This window comes from Polyodon spathula, chromosome 14, assembly GCF_017654505.1.
Source record: "Polyodon spathula isolate WHYD16114869_AA chromosome 14, ASM1765450v1, whole genome shotgun sequence".
Classification (NCBI taxonomy): Eukaryota; Metazoa; Chordata; class Actinopteri; order Acipenseriformes; family Polyodontidae; genus Polyodon; species Polyodon spathula.
Window position 1 is genome coordinate 34,740,754 of NC_054547.1, and position 24,502 is coordinate 34,765,255.

Consider the following 24,502-nt stretch of genomic DNA (forward strand, 5'->3'; position numbering starts at 1 on the left):
ATGGTAGGCGATACTCCTATCTGTGGTTGTAAACATTGGCTGGTACATTTACTTTGCCAGGGGGTTCAGAACGCTTGGTCCGTTTTCTATCTTAATCCAAAAGGTAAGTTTGTTTACACTCCACATTGAATGTTAGTACAGTCCATCTTATCCAAAATGGAGGCTTGCTGTCCAACATTAAAAAAGCAAGAATGGAAAGTGCTGGTTGTAAGACATGGATTTGAATCCCTTGGTTAGCATTCCTAAAGCTTTGCTGTGTGATTTGCGTGTGTAGAGGAATACTGTTCCTGCAATCACTCTCTAACTGGTAATAGAAGTCCCCTCAGCAGTTTACTGTATGAAAAATAAATATGATATGAAGAAAATGCTTTTGCAAAGCAAGCTAAAACCACACTTTGAAATATTTAGAATCCTTCAGGTTTTTTATGGACGAAAACTTCTTGGTCAAAATTTGGTCAGTGAATTCAAACTCTCTCCTTGTCTAGTCTTAGATTGTGTTTCAGTTTCTGTCCTCTTCAGCTCTCATCTTACACCAGCATTGTAATCCACACCAACAATAAAACAAATAAACACTTGCTGTTTTTCTGCTGTATTTGTCTTATAGATTATTTATGAGGACCTCTTGCAATGGTGCTGTCTGCTTTTACAGCATATTTGGTTTCACATCTGGTAAAGAATCAAATCAGTAACAGTGCTAGTAGGCTAATCCAGAATTCTGCTATAAATGTATAGTGCTATATATTTAAAACGGATAAATAACAACTCCCTTTGATCTTCCAAAAAAAAAAAAAAACTAGATTTGTAATAATAATAAAAAAAACCTTCATTGTTTATTTCACTCGGTGGACAATACTTGCATGATCACATCTTTCAACAATCATACTAGAGCTATCCCTGACCTAAAATACAAACTTAACAATTAAAATGTACTCCAAAAGAAATAAATATTCCGGCATTGTAAATTCAACTTTCACACTGAAACAAAAATAAGAACCAGACTATTACAAGACAAAGACTTACAGTGATGATGCGCGGACAGACAGCACCCATTTTGTTAACATTTTATACCTGAATTTATTAATTTAAGGATGTACAGAAGTTTATTTTATACATTTAAATAAAATAAAATAGTAAAATCAATTAAAAAAAAAAAAAAAAAAAACAGTATATACAGTGAATTAAAATGTGAGTGGCATGTTGTTATTTTACCACATTGGTATAAAATAAATACTACACTCTTAAGATGTTATTGGATACCCCTGATAACTTTCAAGCAAAACTTCAGTTAAAAAAAAAATTCCCAATAGCTATGCATTCTTAATATATGTTTTTCCCATTAAAGACAGCAAAATTAAGAAAGAGAACAAGACGAACTCTTGCCCGTTAATTGAAGATCCTATTCAAACCAAATTTGACCAATAACACTTTAAACTGATAAGGCTATTGAGATATAAAGTATGCAAGTGTTTTTTTTGTACATTCCTAGTGCTGTGTGCTATAAAATCGTACACATTCTGGACGTGTCAGTAGATTGCAGTGGTGCACAGTCTGCTGGCAGCTTTGGGATTCCATCAAGAAGTTTCAGGTTTGGCAAACTAGAGAACACTCTGAAAACAAGAAAACAGGGTCAAATTAAAGCACTGCAACACCGATACACATATATGAACCCTAACTACTATATGACCTTACTACTGTATACTGACCTTTAACCTATAGGGTGATTTGAATCTCATTGCTGTCGCATGTTGCTTGTGAAAGGGTCCATGAAATTTCATACTGGTTGTGGTTGCTTTTGAAAATTGCAAAAATACTGTGGCAACTTTTATAACGGTATAACCAAAGTTAAGAAATAAAGCAAAACTGTGCAGTATGCACGCATCCCCAGAGTACAGTATAACGAAGTATTAAAAAACATTTCTACTGAGTGGAGCTTTCTATCCCACACAATTATGATAATTTCATATCGCTTGCCTGGAATTTAATTCACAACACAGCAGCTCATTCATTAGAGGAACATTTGGATGCTGTTACTTGAAGTGGAACATTGGCAAAAAAAATGTGTTTCAACAACTTCATTGCCAACCTCTTGAATACGTGAAATGCAAATTACTGTTATTCAACATCACAGTGTGGATGGGAGTAAGCATAGTGCCAGTGAATACAGTATTCTTAGTTATGCCGATATAAAGGAAACACCAATAATCAATGGATTATTTGAAGTAAATGCACATGCTTTTGTAATTTGACATGTAGAACAAAGAGCTTTATACATGTGTGATATATACTAATAGAGCCATGTTAATCAAAGACACAACAGGGAATACACTTCATTCTAACATGGCTCCAGAGGCATGGTAATGCTCATAATATCCATCCTTCATTAGTCTGAACAATGCATCAGTTTAATACTGATTGAGACACACATCTTTGTGTGTTGTTCTAATCTGTAATATATTTCATCTGTTTAGATTTTACCTACTTCAATCTGTAATTCTCTTGAAATTCACATGGATTTCTTTTCAATGTAAGAGATTCCAGAGGTGTTGTCCCCAGTTCTGACAAATCGCACAAAGTCCTGATGTTATTTTCAGCCAATGACAAGTGCTGTATTTGAGGGATCTTTGGCAGATGTCTGATGGATGTTAAATGGTTTTTGTTCAGATTTAGTCTTTTGCATCTATAAAAACATTGCAAAAATTCAAATATATTATAAATACAAATTCACTTTCAAACAAACCATTTTTTTCTCAAATGTCCTTCTTATTACAAAATGATCAACTTTATTCTTGTAATGCTATAGTGTCAGGTAAACAGTGCTCTTCAGGGCCCAAGACAGCTTGCTATGATGTTCTGTGCCTGATTCATATAAACTGGCACACAATACTGTCCTAACCGCCCACTATAAAACCACATTACATTCACCTACCTTGGCAATCTAATAGAACTCAAGTCCTTCAAGGAGTTGTCCACTAAGTGAAGTCTCTCCACTCGAATTAATCGCCGAAGAATTCTCTTAAAATTCTCCAACTGGTAAGAATCTCCAAGATCTTGATATGAAAGGTTCAATTCCTGGAAATGCAGACAGATTTGATGCTGTGTAGTACTTTTGGTATCAATGGCATATTGAAGTTGCTTTGTTGTACTCTTTGTTATATGTGTAACTCCATAACAAAACCACAATTCTGCACCATCAAGCTACTTAATATTGAATGCAACTTAATATTCAGATTCTGTCAAGGCCATGATCCTCAACAGTTTGGGTATTTGGAAAATAATTGTATACAACCCTGTGCTGTTAATGTTTTCCTGGCTGCTTCCCCTCCCCAAGCCCACTAAGTACTGAATTTGTTTTTAAAAGGGTTTTAAAAATGAAGTCCACATTATTAGTGTAAGGAGGACTTTTGAATTTATACATATTGCATTTCTGTTCAGGTGTTTCTAACGCGCCCCAACATTCACAGCTGTGTGAAACATATACAAGCCTTACCACACAGTTTTCCCAGTTCTCTTTTAGCCTGCTCTCCCATTTGTCTTTCTCTTCTGTTTCCCTTTTTCCAATTAAATAGTTTTCTTCTCCTCTCAGAAATAGTTCTGATTCAGACGGACCTGTAAAATACAGTAGATATAAATAATCTCACTTGTGATACTATTTCCAGTGGCACGCAGGCAAACCATGAACGACAAGTGCAATTCAAACTCAGGACTAGCTGGCTAAATCCTTCACTTCTTCATTTTTAAGCCTAACTATTAAATTAGCATTGTGACATTCAACATTAAAATATTCTAAGGGTCTATTCAACTGATCTAAACAGCCACTTATGACAAAACCTTGACTGATTATATCATTGCAACAGGGCTCTTTGTGTACCAAGATTATGAATATCAGACATTTAATTGTATTGGGAAGTCTTGTGTATCTCTGTCTGTAAAGATCTTGCCTGCTGAAAACCTTGTCTGCTCATTCACACAAATCCATTCAATTTTTCTTTACATTTTGAAAGACAAACATTAAATCTTGCAAAATGCTCCAAAACTGCTCCAATCCTCTTACCTTCCCTGACTCTAGGGCTGTTTAGCTGAGCACCGGTGATATCATGGCCCTCTAAATTGTGCCAAGTTGTAAACTTGAATTTGTTAGATGGCAACTGGAAGAGAAAATAAAATTAAAAAAAAATAAGGTTGACTTTACTAAACATACAATAAGGTTAATTTAACATTAACTTAAAATAAAATTATAAATCTTATTCAAATTGACATATATAAAATGTGATCTATAATTAACTGCCAACTAACAGAAAAAAATAAGCTTCCTTGTATAATTTCCTTTCCAGTTGCCTCTTCTGCTTCGCAAAGACAATTAACTAAGAACACAGCGGCAGAGGAAGGCGCCCTCAGCCAACAGGACAGCTGTCCTGAACCTACAACACTGTACTTTGTATCAGTCTCATAGGAAAGTATTTCTTAATAATCACAGCATATATTCAATGCAGGAGATGACACTTCACAATTATAAAGATGTCAGAGTTAAACAATATAATGCCTAAACATACAGCTTATTATGTGCCATACTTATGCCTCAGTAAATGACCAGGTTTGCAAGCTTTTCAAAATGACTAGGTTGTACAAGTTGGGAGTCCACCACTATTCACAACTGTAAAACATTATAGTACTCTTTTTGCCTGTTGCATTGTCCAGTAAACCTGTTATCATTGAACCACTAAATATACTTCTGTTCTGAGTTTTCAACCGTTCATACCCGAAAAGTTTTTTGTTTGTTTGTTTGTTTGTTCTTGATCTTAGGAATTCTGAATGCTCCCTTAACTGCTCTCCTTAAAACACACTTGATAAATGTTGCCAAAATACCTTCACTTCTGCTGCTTCCATGGAAAATGGTAACCTGCCACAGAACACACTGGTCTTTGATTATATTACACACACTGGTGTTGCTTCTAAATGTGTTGTTCACCCAGGTGTAAAATCTGGAACTTTACTGTATTAAGTGTGGATCAGTACATTTTCAAATACAATGTATTCTTAGTATTACTACAGCCATATTCTTACATTGACAAGAGGTCAGTGAGATCTTTTACACCTGGACCAGCGATGCAGTGCTGCCTCTTCATCACCTACAGGCTATAATGGGATATTACATGTTGTGTATTTATGGTCAGAAGGATATAGTCAACCTAGGTTAACTGGACATTCCAAGGGGATGCCATTTATTATTGACTTATCCAAGGTGTCGAGTTAACCACGGATACACATGAGCCATGGCATTAACATGCATATACGCAACATGAAAACGGTATAGAAAGAACTGCAGTGAACGAATCAATTACAGTATACAGTACTGTACAAACTCGGCACAACTCGGTACAGTTTGATTGAAATAAGAATTAATAAAATAACTACAGCGTTATTTTTACGAAAACAATCCAACAACAAACTGTGCACAGACTGTTGACTGCGCTTTTAGTTACTGACTTGTCTGATTTGATGGCTTAAATAGCAAAAGTTTACAAATATACATTATACAGAATTAACTCGGTGAACAAAAACAATAATAAACAAGCCTGTTATCCCGAATAACCTGAGCGTTAAAGCCATTTGAACGAGAACTAACTTTTCGCTTCTTACTCGTGAACTGATACCATAACCAGCTGCACTTGTTAGCTGCGAATGAATGAATGAACGATCCGTTTCCAGTCAGAGGTCAGTCATGTGAAACAAGTGTCAAGTTCATCAGTCACGTGAAACGACAGTTTCCAGTTATCCATTGGTCTTTAACAGTTTTTAACCCTATGTAGTAATTGTAGAACTACGAGTAAAGCGTGGTGTCGAATTAAAAATATATATATATATATAAAATGAAGAATGCATACATTTTATATGGAGAAAATCTGCGGTAATTCACTAAAATGTCTCTTTCTTATTGGCCTGTTGCAGTGCTAACATAGAAGGGCTATGTCTCCCTCGTTGCTGGCCGAGTTGTTAATACAAAGGCGAGGTACTTGCCGGTGACGCTATGCCTGAATCAGGGCTCTGTTCTTCTGTTCCTCGGTTTCTTGATGATACCACCGGCAGTGGAGTATTGTTGGAATCACTTAGATTAGAGTAGGCTGAATAATTCGACTTGGGCAAACTGTCACTGCATACAGCGCCCGAAGAGCTAAAGAAAAAGACAGCAGTACATTTCAACAAGGTTATACTGTTGAAGCTATCTGATAAATCATTTTGCAGGTTTCAGACAGAATGTCAAAATACGACGTCCATCATTTATTCTTCCATTGCCTGAAATATTATCTCCGGATATTGTAGTATAATGGGTTTCTTCCGATCTGCTCAAATCAGGTTTAGGTTACCGTGACCTCTCCGCCCGGCACCGGATTAATTTGGTAGTCATAACAGCGAGATATCCGAGCAGGTGTAATTAAATGATCATTGCAGCAACCAAACATGGTACAACTAGTGCACACTTTATTTTATCGAAATGCATGTGAAGTACATACACTTGCTATATAATTTCAACACAAAGGATATACAAATTATAATGCAAAGCATACGGCACTCACAATAATCACGCATCATCGACTCAGGTTGTGAAGTTTATTATGTCCCAAAAAGATGAATGAAAATCCTCCCTACCTTTCTGACATGTCCTGTAGCTATTGCGAAGTACTGTTTTCTTTAATGCACACTGTCATTTGTGTTAAAAGTATCGTCGTGCTGTTTCCCTTAAGAAATGCCCATCTCTGAAAGCCGACCTGCCGAGAGAGAGAGAGAGAGAGAGAGAGAGAGAGAGAGAGAGAGAGAGAGAGAGAGAGAGAGAGAGAGAGAGAGAGAGAGAGAGAGAGAGAGAGAGAGAGAGCATGCATGTCACGGGTAGCGGCCAGTCGCCTGCTTTCTTTGCAGACAAACAATGAATGGAGGATTATCAGTGAATGATGTATAAACTCGCACATTAAGTGGAAAAAAAGTGATGAAGAGCCATTGGCAAGGTAAAATGTGTTTAGAATTAATTATTCAAATGTGATTTTAATTTGATTACAAATCGATACATTTTCCTTTATTAATATTTACCATTGAATATAATAAACATACAATACACGTTGCAGCAATACTAATACTTTATTTCAAAATATATAAACACACAATAATATATGTTTTGCTGGTGTAAATTCTCCAACCCTATTAAATTAACTCATGTAATCGTGTTGGATTCAACTCACAAAACGAAACTGCTGAACTCCAGGGATTTTTACAATGGCAAGACAGGTAGCAAGTACTCACTTTGGGAAAAGTGAATGAGTTAGCACCTCAAACTGTGTATACCTGCTTTTTCCATCCAGTTAAACAGCCAGCTTTGTCTTATTGGCATAAATTCAACAAATGACAGAAAGCTGGATAATGTAAAAACTATTAAGGTTTTTTTGGTCACTAAACCTCTGGATAGCTATGCAGTAGATGTCTTTTATTGGGCACTCCAATGGATAGACTGAATTTGACATGCAGTCCTGCCATGCAGCTCTATTCAGAAAATATTATTTTCACTCTATTTAAAGTGTGTTTTGATGCATGAAATAGCATTTACATTTAATTTATTAAGCTTTTATAGGCTGGTACTATAAATATTTTTGAGTTTTTTCACATGGTTTAAAAAAAAAAAAAAAACCTGAACCTTACAGAACAGTTTCAATAAAGTTTTCCAAACTTTTTTGCTATGTCGGGAGCAAGCTAGACCAAATGCTAAGTGATGAAAGCTCAATGGGGCTGGTGATAAAGGGCCTGCTTTTCCTCCTGGCAGCATTCTCTAACCTCAGCACCAATTAAGTGCAGGCCATCCCTTGCATGATCAATCAAAATGCCTTGTTTGAATTTAGAGCTGGTATTGAACTTCCCAGATACAATATATTTTTACATTAACCAGTGGAAGCATGCATAAAAGTTATCCTGTGTACTTTAACTGTTAATCTTTATTTGTTTATGTATTTATTTGTATTATTTATTTAATGTAATGTACATACATTAATATTACTATAAAAAGCATGCTTCATTTTAATTTGATTTTGTATATGCCCTTTTCAGGGGCTGTAGGAGAAAATGCCTTACGTGTTGCAGCACTGTGTAACTAATAAAGATGCTCTGATGAAAACACTGCTGGGTTTGTATCCATTCTTAAGCAATGAACCTATTCAATGTGAGATGTACAAGGGCAAAATACTACAAACCCATCATATCACATTACGGTGTAAGAATCATATGCTGCTTTAATAACATGAAAACGACCAAAAATGCTTAAGTCAGTGTCAGTAAAGGATGCCAATTAAAAATTCTACACATATCAGTATCCTTGTTCACCGTGGACATTGCTTTGCACATTGCAATTGTGAATCAGAATGTTGCAATGGTGAAGGAATTGTTATTATGAAATGCAGATATTGAGTGAGAATAAGAATCATATGCTGCTTTAATAACATGAAAACGACCAAAAATGCTTAAGTCAGTGTCAGTAAAGGATGCCAATTAAAAATTCTACACATATCAGTATCCTTGTTCACCGTGGACATTGCTTTGCACATTGCAATTGTGAATCAGAATGTTGCAATGGTGAAGGAATTGTTATTATGAAATGCAGATATTGAGTGAGAATGCTCGTCCTATGGGGCAGTGCTACTATTGTAAATGTTTTAACATTTCATTTATTATTTACATTTTCTTGCATGCACAATTTAAAGACATACTTCTCATATATGAATAGTGTCAGTTGACCTGTCACTCTTCTCCTAGGGCGCACAATCCATTTGTTCCCAATTCCTGTCGCTGTTTAGACAAACGAGGGTGACAAGGGGAAGAACTGTTCAAATTTTGTGGTGGTGGATTGAGGCAGATGTTGCTGATGGTAGTTTGAGCATTCATACAGGAGAGGAACTCAAATTAGCAAACAAGTCATTAGATAATCAGTGGTGAGGGGGATATTGTGTAGATGCCCTTAAAAAACAACGGCCAAGCTATTAAAAGATAACATTGTTCCATCAGAAGAGTATGTGCTGACATTTGCAGCATGTATTGGGAATGAAGGAATTCTTCAGCTGCTGATTGAAAGCAGAGACCCTTTTTACTGCCAAGACAGCCAAGATATTTGAATGTTAATAATATTTATTTATTGAGCATTACAAAGTATACTGTACAAGTTTTAGGTCTCATATATACTGATGTACATGTACAGCACCAGGATGCAGGAATGTACCTATAGCATTGTACTGTATTTGAGATAACATTGCCTTGCTGATATTTTAATTAGCATTAAAAAAAAAAAAAAAAAAGTGAACAACCAAATCCTTTCATCACAATAACATTTGTAACAGTGGCAATTCTTAATAGAATTATGTATCAAGTTTTTTTTTTTTTTTTTTTTTTTTTACCATGCTTTCACTGTGCTTTTACAGTGCAACACACAAAAAATAATTTTTCTTCTCGTAGTTTTAGCTTCCCTTCCATGTCTAGTGCCAACGGTGCACATCATTGAGAATCCATTTGAGCCTTTGTTTTTGCTGCTAAACGGGATGGCTTTGTATGTCGCAGGAATGGATGCTAAAATGTTTAGTGTGATGGGTTTATTGTTCAGTTCTTTTGTAGTTAACCTACAGTATTTATTTTGTGTTATGTTTTATAGGAAACACTGTGTTCCCCGTGCTGGACTTACACCCTAATAAGAGCATGGGCTGTAAGATGTATAATCTTCTGGTGTCTCTCATTACCAAAGAAAAGGTTCAGTACTTGGAGAGCATTGCAAACAAGCAAAGATTGAAAACGGTCTACCATTTCTACACAAACTGTGCTCTTTGCGGTGGTGTATTAAACTGGATCTGATATTCCATTACAAATTCCGATCTTGTCCATATTAGATGATGGTGTCTTCACTCTTTCAAATCTTTGTAGCAGGAAATGAGAACTTTACATTTTCCCACATATTTAATTTGGTTTTTCCAATATAAATGCAAAGCTTTTTAAGGCAAACGCCAAGCAGTCCTGTACTTATGCTAGAACCAGTTCAACTTCCTTGTGGACAATAATAATAATTGTACAATTTAATTATTATTTTTTTCTATAGATGTTACTATAGTTTATGACGGTATAGACAGTATGTGAATTACCTATTCGTGACCTTTATATGAAGACATTTTTTGTTAAAATAAGATTTGGTACTCATGAACTGTTAACTATTTATAAAAAGGGTTTGGAGCCATTTGTCATGTTTCATAACAGTCCCTTGACTCTTAGAATACATTGCATGAGTTATGGAAAGTATAAAAAAAAGTATAATTTTTTTTGCCCTCAGTAATAGTTTAATATATTTTTCAGATGATCTTCCTGATCTGATGAGACTGTGTTGCATACTGATCATTGTAATTCTTGGCTGTGGAGCTGGTGTTTTGTTTCAAAATTATCTGTATACTTATATACATACTAAATACTATATGCATGCACAATATAAAGGGTTTATTCTATTAATTCTGTTATGTTAATGCGGACTGTGTTTACTGCGGCTATATTCTTCTTGTTTAACTTTTGATGTCCACTTCCAGTCTCTGAACCCAGATGCCTATGAGCACTTCAGTAGCTTTCCCGTGACTGTCTTCACCTTGTATCAGCTGATGATGGGTCTGACTGATCTTCCTGTGACCATGCCTAATATAAGCATCGCGCTCTACATGTTTTTTGCATTCATTCTACTGTTGAATCTTCTCATTGCTTTAATGCGAGACACACTTTATAGGGTGTCCTATGAGCACACTTTGGAAAGCTCAGGTAAGACGAGTGCGGGCTCAAATAAAAATCTTAAAATCTAGCAACAAGTAATATTACGGCTGAGTCATGTCCCCCTGTAAGATGCTTTTATTTATATAATTAATTACCATGGTATTTACCTGAAAGCGAGAGATGGGCATGTAATTATATATATTTTAAAACAAGCTTTACATGAGTTCCAATTCCTACTGTCTTACTGGAAAAAAGACTCCAACTGTCTGTGGCCAAGGATTGGGATTCCAGGTAAAGTCCTGGGCTTAGAAGAGGGCAAGTGGTACTTCAGGTCAGTCCTGATACTGAACAACACCCAGTTGGCATCTAATCTTGGCTGTTATCCTTCAGGTTGGGTTCAGCTGTGCTAATGAGGCTTCCTTTGACATGGTTAAATCAAATGGCAAGATTCCGTATTTTCAGGTGTCTTGCAGAAAACACTGTACTGTTTATTGTCAGATCTTCAGAGGTCGAGGTTACTAATGTAATACTTATTTATTTTTAAGATGTACACCCCAGGGTGTATTCAGTTCCTCCAGATATAATCTATTTATCTATCTATGTTATAATGCTGCCACTAAGTATTAAAAATAGTAACCAAAAACAATAAAGAAAAATACTAAATGTTGGTTTTTAGCAACTGCCCTTCATTAAATCATTTAAAAACAGCATTAATCAGTTCTGCACAATATTACATTTATTGTAGTATATAATATTAATATACTTCTTTAATATATAGAGTTGCAGAGAGAAATGACAGCGTTAGCAGTAAATAAAGAGGTATCACTTAGTGCCAATCTGTGCAAAGCCAGACGGTTATGGATGGAATTTAATTCATGCAAATCTCAGGCAGAATGGGATAGCTGGGAATACGACTAGGTGCACAGCAGGCACTTTTTCACATGCAGCTTTGTCCAAACTCTGATGTGAACGGAGATTGGAAGAAATGTTGCACAATTCATAACGCAAAAAGATGATTTGCTATTTTGGACACTAATATGGTCCTGTGAAACCAGCTGTAGAGTAAATGCAGATATTACAGGAAGCCTCATTCAGTTGTTGAGTGATGTATTATTTATGTGAAATGTATCAATTGAATTTCATTTAGTTCATGCTGGGATCCAGCTACATTGATATATTCTTCAAAGATTCTGCAGATGTTTTACATACCGTAGAATGAAATGCTACTGCATCTTGTTTTGTTATGCACATACCTGCCAAGATTATGTTCTATATATATTATTTGTTTAGAAAAAAAAGTGTATCTTTTAGATTTAAGCCTCTATAACAACAAATTAAGTAAATATAAATAAGCGATTTCATGAACCAAGACTTTAAAAAAAAAAAAAAAAAAAAAAATCTGTACACATTTGCATTCTGTTCATCATAAGCAGAGTCTAACCATTTCCATGTTAAAAATATGCAGCCCAAATAATTAATGACATTTCAGCCTCTGTGTACTTGTACACATTCACATTAACAAAATCATAACCGAAACATTACTATATTACTTAAAACAGGTTAACACATCTACTAAATTTCTTTATTTCTCATGTAATTACAATACTGCACACAGCGCTGAAATATCTACTGTTTTTTTTTTTTAAATGCAGAATATGACAACTGATTATAAAACACATTATGATTTTATATTTTCATCAAACCCACACCTGTTATACCAAAGCAAAGCATAATAAGGCCAATTAATTATGGAAGAAGCCTTTATAAGTATCTTTTCCATGGAAAAAAAAATATATATTATATATTTCTTGTTCTACATATTCAGCAGCAATGCAGTACGATAACTGCCCTTAACGGCTAAAGTTGAAGCATTACAATACCAAACCTATCAAATGATGTTATAAACACACAGTAACAACGAAGAAGTGACTTGCAAACCGACTGCCACACTTTGACATGATCAGGTCAATTACAGAGCATCAAAGTCGTGAACATTTGCATCAATCACCTCAGGGTTCATAACCCTTCCCATAAAAAGGATGGTGCCTGGAAAAAAAAAAAAAACTGTATTACTTTAGGTACAAGCAGCACACAAGGCGGCAGATGTAAATATAAGTGCAGTGCAAATAACTGTAGATGCAAAGTTTAAAATTGCATCGCGGCCAGGCAATTATTTTGCACTACACCCTATGTAAGTTTAAGAGCAATGCAAATTACTCACACACAAATAACGATCCACAATTATGATAATGAGGGTCTTAATGAGCCCATTGTTCTAATTACCACACTTGCAGCTCTGGGGTGATGGAGTTAGGAGTACAGAGAGCAGTATAACATTTGTGGAAGAAGAAAATACAAAAACAAAAAATACATAATGTCACACAAAAGGCAGCAAAGTCCTCTAGACATGTATTCGCCTGCCCTTTTTAGCATACCATCCAGAAATGTGCCTAGCACTGGAAAAGATGGATTGTGCTATCCCTCCAGACATTACAACTGTTATCTGAAAGGAACCAGGAGGCCAAGTAGTGCAGATAACACAGCACTTTCACATGTGCAGGGACAGTGGTCTATTTCATCCCTCAATTCGGCTATCAGGTCAAGGATGACCTGCGGAGCGAGACAATAACGCTTTAGCACCGCATCCCCTGGCATCCCTAACAAAGTGACCCTGGGATTGAACATGCAGGGTCTTTGTCTTGCCTTTCTCTCAACATGAGCCATGTGTCGCCGCTTCAGAAAGTGTACCACCACAGCAGCCATCCTGAGGTCAATGATAGGTCTCAGAAGGTGTGTGCTTTTAGACAGCTCTTAATTGCTCGCTTCTACAATGATTTGCACCTTGTAAGAAGCGGTGTAAAGTTTTTGGAGGGTCAGCAATTGCCTAAGTGCAAGGCAAAATCCTTACATCGTATTAAAGGTGCACTCTACTTATAATGGACTCCAAGGTACAATGGAAATCAGTACTTTATAAACCAAGTACACAGTAAACACAATTCGAAATGCTGTCTAACTGTGAACAGAAGTACCTTAAAATTTAAACAATACAAGAAAGCTTAACTGCCAAAGAACAGGAGTTAATTTATACAAAACAGACCCCTGTGGGCCGTACAATGTAATAAGTAGCACCATTTTACAAATTTATATTTTCCTCTAAACGTAGTAACATTGTAGATGTTAACTGTTTTAAACTGTACAACTGCTGTGCCAACAAAAACATAGAATACAAGTAAACAGCAACTGTTTTTCCTTTGTTTCACATTGAAGCACACATTTTAAACAGAAGTTGCAATGCCTCTCACCTGTCTTTCTGTTTCTTACGACGAAGAAGAATGGGTGGTCTGCCATTACTTGTGGATACAGTATTAAAGTCCTTGTAAGTGCAATCATCCCTACAAGACAAAAAGCAGAAACACAACGATAATTGTTGTTGGAAAAGTAGGAGATCTCTTCAATATGAAATGTATGTAAACTTAAATGCTAACAATTCTTGTTTATACAACGCTGTAGTCCGATTCATGAGAATTGTACCTGAAGCAGCTGCAGCTTCTGCCCCTTCTTCAGTTACTTCAAGATAAGCCTTTTGAACTGCTTTTCCAATGAAGAGATCTTTTCCATCTGGAACACAGGGTCAGTCATGTGGTACAGTACATGCACAGGGACACGCGTGGTACAGTGCATTAAATGCCACTAGGTACAGTAGGAGATACATGGTGTGATTATAGTGGATGTTTTAATTAAGCAGTGCTAATAATGAAGAATGCAGTATTGATTAGGTAGAGTAGTTAAAAGCCCAAAGGCATTTGCAGTTTTCTCCTCCCCAACCCTCTTCCAACAGCCAAATGAATTAACAGGTATTGTACAGTTATTTCCATAACTAAATACTGTAGTTAAGAGACAATAAGTTAATACATTGTTAATTTAAATTCAACAGCACATATTTGTTTTCCAAATAAGACAGAGGGCAAAATAAACAATTCAATTATTATTATTATTTTTTTTTTCACCATTGCATTATTTTCATTTAACAGACTAGGTTTGGGATGTACGTATAAGTTTGGTGAACCTAAACAATTACAACTGAAAATAGGGTGTTAGAAAAAGTAAAAAATGTAATTAAAAACAACAAAAAACAAACAACAAAACTTACCAGTCATAGCAGAGAGATCTGCATCTTTTGTAAACATTTTCTTTACACCAAGATCCTGCAAACTTTCTTTCAAATCAATCTTCTGTTCTATTTTGAACCTGACAACATAAATCAGCCACTGTGAATCACTAGGTGGAATAAAAGCCCTTCATCCAGCACCCTGTAAACCGATTATGCATCCTTAGCGTGCCAATCACTCCTGCACTCCTAGACACACTTTCTTTTGCCCTTCAGGAGCGCTGATTCTTATCTTTTATGTTCCAGTGACAGCTATGACAAGTTATCAACTCTGGAACCACCTAAATTAATAAAACTAGTTACAACCCAGAAGGACTACCCTTTTAAAGGACTGAGAAATATTAATCGACCTGCTAACATTTTTCATATTTGAAAACTAGACTACAGGCATCAAAAGTAAAGAAATCTGTTTGTTACATTTCATTATTTTTTTTGGAATGAACATGCAACTTATTTAAAAAAAAAAAAAAGCGTTTCGCTGTACTGTATCTCACCTTGGTAAGTACACCTCTACCTTTTGCTTTTTCACAGCACCTGCCCATTCCTCAATGAGTTGGGCTTTAATTATGGGCTCCAGTGTGGTTAAAGGCACTTCTTGCCTCGGTAGAACGATCATCATACTCATCTCTTCGCCTTCATATGGCATCTCCAACACTTGATAAACCCCGCCGGCTTCTGAAGTACCATCACTGAACTCACCTACAGATAGAATAGACAAGGCCACTGGTTATATCTGCATTTTGCAGTCAACGCTGGGAAATTCATTAAAAGAGCTGATCTGCTCTAGCCAGGCTTACAGTAACCATGTTCTGCTCAACCTCTCTGTAAGAACTTGATTACTATGCAAGGTTAAGAGGTGTATCAGAACCATAACTGTGTTCGCCTGTCAGCTGTCCTTGCTGCTAATGCCACAGCAGACATGCTATCAGAAGCCCTGCTGTGTTTCTGAAATAGATCAGAATTAAAACAGCACAGAATTGTCAGCATAGGCAACAAGTGTGACAGTACTGACCTTGTATTTAAAAAAGTTATATATATATCTTTTAAGTAGTTAAATATATATACAATTTTAACTTCAGATTAATTTTATATACCGTTAACAGTACAGTTTGTTTCTTGCCTGTTTTTTACAATAGCTCTATAGTAATTAGTCTGAAAAGGTGAGGAGTAAAATAGTTTTTTCATTGGACTATCTTGGCAAAGGTTTGTATTTGAGCTATCCTAATCACTGGTTGGTTAAATGCCTGATTATGTATCGTGTGACACTTACACATTCAGTAAACATCCAGCTCAAAGCCACAGGAAACATATTACATATTAAACATTGGCTATACAGCTTGGCATGCCGAGAGTGTTCAATGAAATTTTTATGTACAACCTTGCCTTGGTGCCGCTACTAATCATATTAGTGAAGGACACAGCATCAAAAATACCACATAGCGACAGCTGCATGGTCCAAAATGCTGCTGTCAAAATTAGAAGCTAAATTAATCAGAGTTGAGGGACTGTGTTAGAGGAATACAGAATATTACCAACATTTCAAATGCAGTATACTGCACACAGTTTTTATAACCGCATACAGGAAAAAAAATAAAAAGGTAGTTTAAGACTGCAGCAGCTACATTTTTTTTTAAAGTTGGATGGAATACAAAAATAATGCAATAAAGCCATAAACAAATGGAGTGCAAATAATGAAAGCCCACACAACTTAGGGCTGTGCACATCATACATGTCAGATTATTGTAATTCTTGAAGGCTGCTTAACATGAAGTTGTTAGTACAGTAGTTTATGCTACAGGTTGTTTCTTAGCCATTTATTATATGGCAGTGGTGGACAGATCAAAATATTTGATAGACGGAAGATGACAGAACTATTAGTACCACGGTCATCAACCGTGTGGCCCTCTGATGGAGCTTTCTGATTGGAGGATGAAAGTTCTAAGGTTTGCCCACCATAGTAAAAATCTCCCTGTTGGTACATCATGAGAGTCTGCACTTCGTTCCCATCATCTTTAGTGAAGGAGAAGGTGCGCGTGTGCTCTGGGCGGAACTGGTTCTTCCAGTTTCCTCGAAAATAGATGGCATTGATAAGGGCCAGCCGAGAGACGCTGCTGAAGTCATCGGCCGATAAAAGATCATGGATTTTGTCTGTGGATAAAAAGACAAAGATGGAGTTCATGCAGTCTTATTGAAACGTGCCTTTGCCAACATTTATACAATGCTGTTATTTTTAGACCCGCCTCTTTTTAGATCAAGTGAACAGACCCCAATTTCTGTTGATTTGCAGTTAAATTGACCATTTCCTGCAATTTTTTAAATGATACAGAATAATAAAACTTACTCTCCGTTTGATTTTCCACCCACTTGTTTATATGATCAGCCACAGCAGCAGACTGACTGAAGTCCACAGTTTCAATTTCTGCATGGAAGTATTTCTTCATCATGTGCACAAAGTTTTCATTAAAGTGGACACCGTTTTGTAGAAAGAGCGAGTTGGCCAGTTTAACCACATACTGACTTTCATCTACCACCAAGGACTGAGTGAGATTCCTCAGCAAAAGGAACTCATCCCCTGTATTGTGAATAAACAACAAGTATATTAACAAAAACAGAACATTAGATCCATGTATTGTCAAATTAAATAATTATACTATTCAACATATGGTTAGAAAAGATACAAATTAATAGTACTCGCCCCCCTCCCCCCTTAAAGAAAAACACACTTTTAAAGGTTTTATCCGTTACCAAAATAAGATAAATGAAGCTCAGTTTGCATGTCCTATAGTCAGATAATCTTGCACTTCCTACTATGTCATTTCACCTGGGCAATACAATAGTCCCCACCCCTTCCATGCCTTCTTCCCCTATCATTAATCCACCAGCAGCTTCCACTAATAGCGGCCACGCTCAGCAGTGTCTTTTGACCCCAAAGTGTAACAGGACTACCTAAAAGTGAGGCATGCAATTTGACAGCTTTCTTTAAAATTTGTAATGTCACCACATGTAATTCTTTTAAAAAAAACAGACGTGTGCTATAGCATAGACCTACATGGAAGTGCACAGCAGGTACGCTATATGGAGATACTGCAAGGTATAAATATTTTAAAAAAGTGAGAAATGCTACTGCTGCCTGTTTATTTTCGAACAGACAAGTCTAATTGAAATAGTACTGTACGTTTTAGCCTTATCAGCAGAGGGAGAATGACAACACGCTGCCAGGTAAACAGTCTTATTTACTCATTTACACAGCACTCACCGCCCTTCAAGTTGCCATAGCCCATTACTTGTCTTATTTCTTTTAAAGTTGAACCCCGGGCCCCAAGCTCAACCATCCCCAGAGCCACCGCAATGCTTAGCGGGGAATAGATGATATTTTCTTCATTTCCTGCAGACTGCAGTTGGTGGTACAGGTTCACAGAAAACTCTGTGATGGTTTCATCTTGAAAATCAGTTTTCACGGGCAGTGTTTGAAACGAAAGCAGCGTCAAGATTCCAAGAAAAAGCATGACTCAGGAGTCTTTGAATTCTCTAAATACAACACAAAAACAAAATGAGAAAGGACAGGAAGAGCTATGCAGTAGTTCATGAGCACATTAACCCTAAGTGTTACGTGCAAAGCAAAGTTCTAAAATTAAAGATGCCCTTTCCTTAATTTCTTTTTGAAAAATCTGTCATACAACGGTATAGTTTACATTTTTTATATCTTAAAGTATCTTGATTAAGGAAATATTAAGACAAGAAAGCATTTTGCCACTAGTAATGTTCCACTGTTGTACAATCAGTTATACCAAATCTATACGCAATTCCAAGGAAATATACTCATGATCCTCAGTGCTGTAGAAAAATGTCAGGCAGCGTTATCAAGTTTCACCTGCCAATCCCCTGGTGTGATATTCCACACAACAGGGCTTAGTTCATTAGGAGGCACACTGTCATTACAAATGCATGAATTGCTTTGTAGTTGACGATATGCAGAGTCTCACTTATACCTCTTTACTCTGCATAATGCTCGTCAAGCAAAACATTTGTTCTCTGTTTTTGTTTAAAGCTCAAACCACAGCACTCTGAACTCTCTCTCACACACACGAGTTCAATATGGAATCCACCCAGGTTTAGAAAATGTGTTCTCTCTTATAACTAGAGCAGCTATGAAAGTTCATTAGGAAAGGGTTGATTATAAGGCATTGCAGCAGAACCACACACACAGTTTTTCTGTAGTTCAAGAAATATATTTTGGTTAGTGAAACAATGAGGATTTGACACACTTTTGGTTTTTACTGTGCTTTCCCAATACTTTGCTGTATACACAGTTATGCAAATGCGTTCTTGTGCATTTTGTAAATGACAGCATAAAATGACTTTGGGAATAGTTATCCTGCCCACTGGTAACCTTTACAACATGTACACTTTTTTTTTTTTTTTTTTTTTTTTTTTTAAAAAGGCAGCAGCAAACTGGAAATTAAAACCCAACTTCTGGATTCCCTTTGGCTGAACAAATATGCATTCTTAATCCACCAAGAGTGAAAAAAAGCCTGGCATTTATGTACAAAATGTCAAATATTGTATTTCTTCTTGAACTACAAAGGCTATTCTGAGAATGGGATATGCATATTCTGTGCCAAGAGTACTTCTCTACGCTTCTTAATATTTAAAATGAGGATATTTACATCAAATGACATTCCTGTGTCAATCTCCTTGACTACTAAATTGTCATTTACTCCATACAGCGTGTTGGCCAAGAACACAGGAACCAGGTATCTGTGACAGTACAGCACATTTAAAACAAGTATGACAACAGCCAGGGCAGGCACTGCGAGGCAAGATTTCCTCTATCTCTGTGAGAGAAAAGTACCAGGTAGAATCTATCATGCTGATAATACACAGTGCTAACAGCAGTCACTAGACAAAAGCTCCCTTGAGGTATTCATTAGCTTGCGATTTCCCCATGTCTCATCCATACGAACGACGGTTCTTTGCAGTTACAGCAGTTTTTTCACTGATGCTGGCACATCTCTGTGTGAGGTGCATAACCCAAATGCTCTGTAAACCTGTTACAGTTGGATGTGGCTCCATATTCCAAGCAGGGCCCCACAGTGATAAACATGAGAAATCAGGGCTGACCTTGATGAAGGTCACAGTAGAACCATACAAAAAATGGTTTAAACATTAAACAGATATTACACTACAGGTCCTTTCATTATCCCTTGTTTTTTTTTTTATTAAATATAAAACTCTGTCCTGTTTGTTAGGAACAAAATAAATGTAACCAATATTAAAAGAAGGCCTGTCTGTAGGCTGCGATGGACTTCATGCCCAGCTGATAACAGCTGAACACTACCATATAGAGCTGTCAACTGCAATATCTGCAGCAAGGGCACAGGATTAACAAGCGTGCAGTTTGTTGAAGGGATTATGCGATAGTCATGGTTTTACTGATGCGACATGGGGTGACCTGCCTTTAAACCTCCATGAAGTGCAGAGAGGAATGTGTCTCTGGTATCAAGAGACAAGGGGTGTTAATTCAAATGTCAAGCAGCAATATACAATCAAATAAAAGCCACAGATAAAACAATGTATTTCACATGGTTGTGAGGCACTGGAAGAAGGTGTGGTACAAAGTCAATACATTCATTTAAATCTGAAATTGAATTAAGTAATAGTATTATTATATCAAAGTTTTGGGAACGAACCATTCTGCATTTAAAACACAAACAAAAAAAAAAAAAAAACAGTATCATTGTTTTTCTAAATGCATTTTATTTCTACCTCCAAGTCTACTGCTGAAAGGCCAGTGTATTTCTACAGTGTGTAACAATCCTCCTAACATCCTGTTTGGGAAATAGACAATAGGTTTTAATTGGGCATGCTCCTGCACATGATTATTCTAGGCAGACCAGAAATGGTTACATTACAATTTCATTTCAAATGTTAATTCTGGACAGTCTATCAGAACTACGGCATTCTCCACTCTTCTTACTTTCAATGTAATCACTGCACACTGTTGCTTAGACACGGCTGAATAATAAAGATCACATTGCATCGGTTTAGAAATCCCTTTCAATTAGCATTGTATGACATTTTCATTACGTTTGTATTTACATATACAGCAGCAACAAGTACGATGTAACTCTGGGGACACAGAGCCCTGGCTTTCAGAATAGAATCTGCATGATTTAGCATAAATTACAAGAGAGTACTGTTGGAATGACTGACCTCCCAGCTTAAGACATTAAGGTTTAGGGATTTTGGCCTGCCTCACTCTGGAGTGAGTACCATTCTGTCTTTACTATAGGACAGGCTAGAAGAACCACAATGCTGTAGTGTTCTGAAGAGGTGTTTTAATTACCTCTTGATCTGCCTCTGTGACCTTGTCATCAGCTCAGTTATAATAACCCATGCCTCTCCCAACCACTAGCCCTTTATACAAAACATGCCCAAACTATGCTCCCCCATCTTAGGTAATTGTTATGCAAATAGAATGCCAGACAATTATTCTAAATATTAAATGCTGCATATAACCTTTAATCAGTGATCAAAACAACATATCTGACAGACTTTCACAGAAGGCTGATAGTAGGTGCTCAGTTGGCAGGTGCTTCCCTAACCAAGAAGTTTCAGAAGGAACGGTCCCAGCTGTCCTGGGCCAATCTGGGGCGCTGATTTTCCGCGGCTCCCACCAATCTCCAACATCTCTTAAAGTGGGTGTCATTGAGGTCACATCTCTCTTCAGAGCAATTTACACCTTGTCATGTCGAACCAGTGCAATGTCAGCTGTCCATCACAATCTACTTCCATTTTTTGGTCCTACACCTGTATTACTGACTGACACATTAACATTCCCTGTGATGTGTCAGACTATCATACCTCTCTCTTGAAGAGTTTCTAGAGACTTCAATGAAGGCTACACAGCCGAGATGTTGGCTAATGATTCAGTGACTCGTAACTTGAGAGATGCTATTTTTCCAAAACCTAAGTATTTTATATAACAAATTACAACTAATGGCCCTTTGTGTGTTTTGATTTCCAAAAACTATTTTTTATGATGTAAATGACAAAATAAACCCTACTGTACCTGACTTAGACTTGTGCTTACTCCAGCTGTTCATTGTCATTATAATAACTATTTATGCTTGTCACGTTCAAATCCTCCTACACAGATTCTCTACCAATTTCTATAGATAATCACTGGACTTGTCCGAGTACCTGCAACTTCTGAAAACCAGAATGCAAAACAGCCTAGAGAATGCTTTATTCATGAAAAATGACAATCAAGATTGCAGCATAGCACAAAAAAAAAAACTGCAAAGCATCTGCATTTATCAATTCACTAGAGAAACAAACAGAATACCAACCATTCCTCTCCTTTTAAAAGTGCTCAGGGGAAAAAAAAACAAAACTGCACAGCACAAAATTACAATAGATATGGTTCTTTAGAAAGTAAAATATACACCAGGTGGGGTTAAAATTAGCTTTTAGAATAGTCTGCCAAATGTTTTTGCTCAGTAAAAAGTGAATTGCTAGATTTTGCTTTAGTCAGTTGTTGGAATTGCTGTATTATTTGTAACTGGCAACACCCCTCAGCCAACAAGAAAATACAATTTAAAATCACTGTTGAGTATTGTGGCTTAATGTAGATGTGGCTGTATTCAGACCACAAGCATGGTTTTAACTAGTCATTTGACATGTATCTTACATGTCATTGAAGGTAGTACAAACTGTTTTGGAGCTGTTCAGTTCCTGGACATATGCACAATACAAGAAGCAGCTTTCTTTGTTCTTGGGACAATTTTGATGTTAAACACCTTTTTTTTTGCCAAGTTTTACTTTTTTGCAAAGCAAGTACAATCAAAATGCAGCAAAACTGATGTTTTGATTAAATATCAAATGTTTCATGATTACAAATCCATCTATCCATCTTGTTAAGAACTCCCTGGTCATCAGTCAGGCTCTTAACAAAAAGGACTGAAATTAAGGTTTAGGTCATTTAACAGAAAAATCTACATCCATGCTCTGGTAGGGGCCTCCTATGCAAATGTTTACCACAGTAAAGGCACAGCAAAGTGTGATAAAGCACGATGAAAGCATACTAAAGCCCAGACATGTATGGTGAACATTTTAAAACACGACAGACCATGCTAAACTATGGTAAATGCATAGTAAAAATATGGATAATGGTAAAACTGAAACATTACTGTACAGATGTGCTGTGGCAAACTTTTCAAAGGGCACTCCCTCCAGAGCTGTCAGTTTAAGGAGAATATTGGCAGTGCCTGGAAACTGTACAGGCTGCTTTTCAGAGTAAAACATTTGCACACAATGGCTGTGAGTCTCCTGTGTCAAGTTTGATACAAATCAAGGATCGAAATACTGAGAACATTTGTTAACTGGGCAGAAAACAATTAAGCAGTACAGACACATTTTAAAATTAATAGGATGCTAAAATAATAAAATTAGCATGGTGGTCAAATGCTACTGACGATCAGCTGCACGAAATACTATTTTTGCAGATCAAGACTAATACTTCATTAGGGGATTTCTCTTTGATTACCCACATTTTACTTGATGTCATACCTACAAGAACGCAACAACATAACTGGTATTGCACCAAAAATATTTACACATGTTTAAATATGTTCGGATACAGCGCTTTCGCTGGTAAACAAGAATATCATTTTAATGCGTTGGGTGAACAAAAATCATTGTATAACAAGGTGTAGCACAATAGTTATACATTATAGAACATCTAGTATTACTGTAGTACCTGGAAAACAAATGACCTGTATTAACCTTTTCTTTCAGTGCAAACATTCTCATTTTGAAACGGCTTGGTCTACAAAGATGTTCAATTACTCAAAATGGAACAGTATTTCAACTGAGACAACATTACTATTACTTATAATAATGCAAAATGCATATTAGCCAAATGACATGCATACAGATTGCATATAAAATCGGCGCTACTGAAATTAACACACGAACTTTTCCCACGGGACGCAAGAGGAATAGAGGAGAACGAAGAATCCTACATGGATCACCACCAGTTTCTTTGGCAACTGCGAAAATACATCTACACATCATACACTGCTGAACAATAGCTTAACATTCCTTATATATTGCAATCCAGACTGTCGTAGAAAGTTATTCTAACACATTATGCATGCACATTACCATTCAGGCAGAGGCAGAATAAATACAGCTATCGTCTTATAATATACGGTATTAAAATTCCTTACCAGCTGCTATTTCGGCAAAGGATGCTTTAGTACTCCGCCTCTCTGCTGGATTCTCCTCTCTGGTCCGACGCCGAGGCAGGTTTAGACCTAAATATTTGTACAGTAGACTCTGCCCACCTCCTTTCCGATTGGCTCTTTCCAGTGTTCTCTCTTCCAAGCACATTACAATCCTAAAACAGTTTTTCTTCTTCGTGTCAGCATTTTTAGACATAGGAATTTGTCTTGGACAAATCAATAGTACTGTGTGATCCATTTTTTTGGTAAAAAATAAACATATTTTACCAAAAAAAACGCATTTTTTATTTAATGAATAAGCATTTCGCATTGATTTATTGGCTGA

General features: G+C 36.5%; 2 protein-coding genes across 2 annotated transcripts; both read right to left on the reverse strand.

The window, feature by feature from the left end:
• Positions 1–1,183: 1,183 nt before the first annotated feature.
• LOC121327298 lies at positions 1,184–6,763 on the reverse strand. The gene is made up of 7 exons (XM_041271244.1): positions 6,646–6,763; positions 6,016–6,169; positions 4,052–4,145; positions 3,488–3,606; positions 2,927–3,069; positions 2,480–2,677; positions 1,184–1,607 (listed from the first exon to the last, which is right to left on the reverse strand). Exons 1-7 carry the CDS (start codon positions 6,654–6,656, stop codon positions 1,496–1,498), a joined length of 831 nt encoding a protein of 276 aa, XP_041127178.1. The 5' UTR covers positions 6,657–6,763; the 3' UTR covers positions 1,184–1,495.
• A 2,004-nt stretch (positions 6,764–8,767) lies between these two features.
• On the reverse strand, positions 8,768–24,269 carry serpini1 (serpin peptidase inhibitor, clade I (neuroserpin), member 1). The gene is made up of 9 exons (XM_041271444.1): positions 24,163–24,269; positions 18,186–18,457; positions 17,271–17,501; positions 16,883–17,077; positions 15,424–15,628; positions 14,912–15,009; positions 14,293–14,379; positions 14,064–14,153; positions 8,768–12,807 (listed from the first exon to the last, which is right to left on the reverse strand). Exons 2-9 carry the CDS (start codon positions 18,433–18,435, stop codon positions 12,731–12,733), a joined length of 1,233 nt encoding a protein of 410 aa, XP_041127378.1. The 5' UTR covers positions 18,436–18,457; positions 24,163–24,269; the 3' UTR covers positions 8,768–12,730.
• Between the last annotated feature and the right edge of the window lie 233 nt (positions 24,270–24,502).